This window comes from Loa loa (genome assembly GCF_000183805.2).
Source record: "Loa loa unplaced genomic scaffold supercont3.1302, whole genome shotgun sequence".
Taxonomy (NCBI): domain Eukaryota; kingdom Metazoa; phylum Nematoda; class Chromadorea; order Rhabditida; family Onchocercidae; genus Loa; species Loa loa.
In genome coordinates this window covers 1-2,253 of record NW_018109482.1, presented here as the reverse complement: position 1 = coordinate 2,253, position 2,253 = coordinate 1, and the positions used below count along the sequence as shown (strand labels likewise).

Sequence of the window (2,253 nt, the reverse complement as noted above, 5' to 3'; positions counted from 1 at the left end):
CATCTTAAGTAAATGAGATTTTTTTCCGAGAAAGAAATTTTATAGCGTTTGTTAAAGGAAAACAAATTAGTTGCTTGCCACTTTTCCTTTTCATCTTATGGAAAAGTTTTTGGAGTTTGTTCTGTTTTTTGGACATGATAAGAATAAACTGTAGTCATGATTTTATCAGTATTTGTTCAGCAAAAAAAAGAAAAAAAACAATTAGTTGGTATGTCTTTTCGACTATCAAAATATTTGAAACGTAAGTTTTTAAAGACATTTCTAGAAATAAAAAAGAAATCTCGCAACACGTATAAAAAATTACGCACATACATTTCAAATCTTCGGAAATACAAATTGAAAATGAGCATAATGATGTAATTCGGTTGGAAGAGATCAAACAAATAATCCATTTAACATTTTTGTTATTGGTGAATGCTATCACATTATTTAAAAACATATAAAACAAATAGAACAAAGTGGAGAGAAAAAAAAAAATCATTCTACAGTAGACCTGATTCGTTTAATCCTTGGAAAATGATCATCCAAGCCACCACTTTCAGGGCCCATCGTTGTTTGAACGCTGTTAGTACCCTAAATTATCTTTGTTTATGTTATTAATAAGATCATGTGCAACATGCAGAAATATTTTCTACAATAACAATTTATTAAATTTAAAATATTCAATAGCAGATATTTCTCTTCCAACATAAACTTGCATTTGTAAAGACATACGTAGAGGATATCATCTCGATTCAAAATTTAAAAAAAAAATTACTTGTGCAAGAACTTCTACAGAAAACTACTACGGAAAATAATTTGATAACATACCCGATAGGTATCGGATGATAACTGGCACGAATGCAAAACATCAAGTTTCTTTTGAATTAACGGCCATAATACATCATCTGCTGTACCTTTAGCAATTAAATATTGGACGAAAACTGAATCTTTTTGGCCCAGTCTATGAGCACGATCTTCGGCTTGCTTTAAAGTCTGCAAAAAAAAAGACTATTTTAACAAAGTTAGAAGCTGACTAAAGATATCATCAAAACTGCAAAAATAACTAACATAGTTTTTAAACTATGATTATTCAGATTATCAGGACTTTTATGGATATCCTTCAGCGGTAGAAGGTGCCGATAAGTTATTTCGAAACAAACAAAGTTTATGAATCTCACTTTTTCTCTTAATAACAACTATTTGACAAAAAATTTTACTTTTCCTACAAACAATTCATTCATTTCAATTAAGCAAACGGAAATTAAATTAATTTTGGAAAGAATTACAACCTAAAAATGAAAATTAAATTAAATGAAAGAAATAGCTTTTATATTCAAAAATTTGACTGTTACATAACAATTCTGTTATAACAATTCTAACAATTTCATGATGTGCTACTTGCTGAAGACCTGCTTAAAATTATTCCTATAGTCTTGGAACTTTATTATAAAGGTCTTACAACCACAAGTCTTATCATCCATAATTTAAAGATAATAAAAGAGGAATCTTGAGCATATTCATAAGTGTAATTCAAAAAAAGATTGCCTCAGAAACTGAGAAATTTGAATAACTTCGTAAATTTCGCAATAAAAATTGACATTGACAGTAGTACTAACACCTGGGTTCCAGTGTAATTCAGCAAATACAACAATCGACGCAGCAGTTAAATTAACACCGATACCGGCAGCAGTTATTGATAAGACTGCAACCATAACATCATCATTTTCTTGAAACAATCGACATTGTTCATCACGTGACCGGCTAACCGTAGTACCATCGATTCGTATCGATCGCAATCCCTGTAGCAAATATCACAATTACTCTGATTCCATCTATCGTAATTACATAATTCAAGTGTGAAAACTATTCATTTAATTTTGAAAAAAAAAGGAACTACGTAAATCCAAATCTCCTCCTCCACATCCTAATAAATCCTTCCCCTCTCCCATATTCTACTACGCAAGAAAAAAGAATTCCATTTCGACACATTTCCGGTGCATCAACAAAATTATTTGTTTACAACCTTTTTGGCCACATCCATTGATATCATATCCAAGACGACCTGATGATGAGCAAAGATCAACAACTTCCTTTTTGGTGCACCATCGTAAAAATAATGATCAATAATATATCGAGCAACACTCCTCGCTTTAGCAATTCCTGTTTCATAATAATACTCAACCAGTCGTTGATGTTTTGTATCATTATCCTAGAGATGAATAATCATTTTCAAAGTTCTCAAAATTTAACTATCGTATCAAGTGCAAATAA

General features: G+C 30.6%; 1 protein-coding gene across 1 annotated transcript; it reads right to left on the bottom strand.

Annotated features, from left to right (window-relative positions):
* Window positions 1-361: 361 nt before the first annotated feature.
* LOAG_14827 (hypothetical protein) lies at window positions 362-2,193 on the bottom strand. Its single transcript, XM_003150320.2, has 4 exons — window positions 2,006-2,193; window positions 1,599-1,781; window positions 811-975; window positions 362-573 (listed from the first exon to the last, which is right to left on the bottom strand). Exons 1-4 carry the CDS (start codon window positions 2,030-2,032, stop codon window positions 478-480), a joined length of 471 nt encoding a protein of 156 aa, XP_003150368.1. The 5' UTR covers window positions 2,033-2,193; the 3' UTR covers window positions 362-477.
* Between the last annotated feature and the right edge of the window lie 60 nt (window positions 2,194-2,253).

Coding starts and splice junctions, on each gene's coding strand:
- LOAG_14827 (XM_003150320.2), bottom strand. CDS start 2,032: ATGATATCAATGGATGTGGCCAAAAAG. Junction 976..1,598: donor AATTACACTGGAACCCAGGT/GTTAGTACTACT, acceptor TTTTTTTTGCAG/ACTTTAAAGCAAGCCGAAGA. Junction 574..810: donor TATCATCCGATACCTATCGG/GTATGTTATCAA, acceptor AAGATAATTTAG/GGTACTAACAGCGTTCAAAC.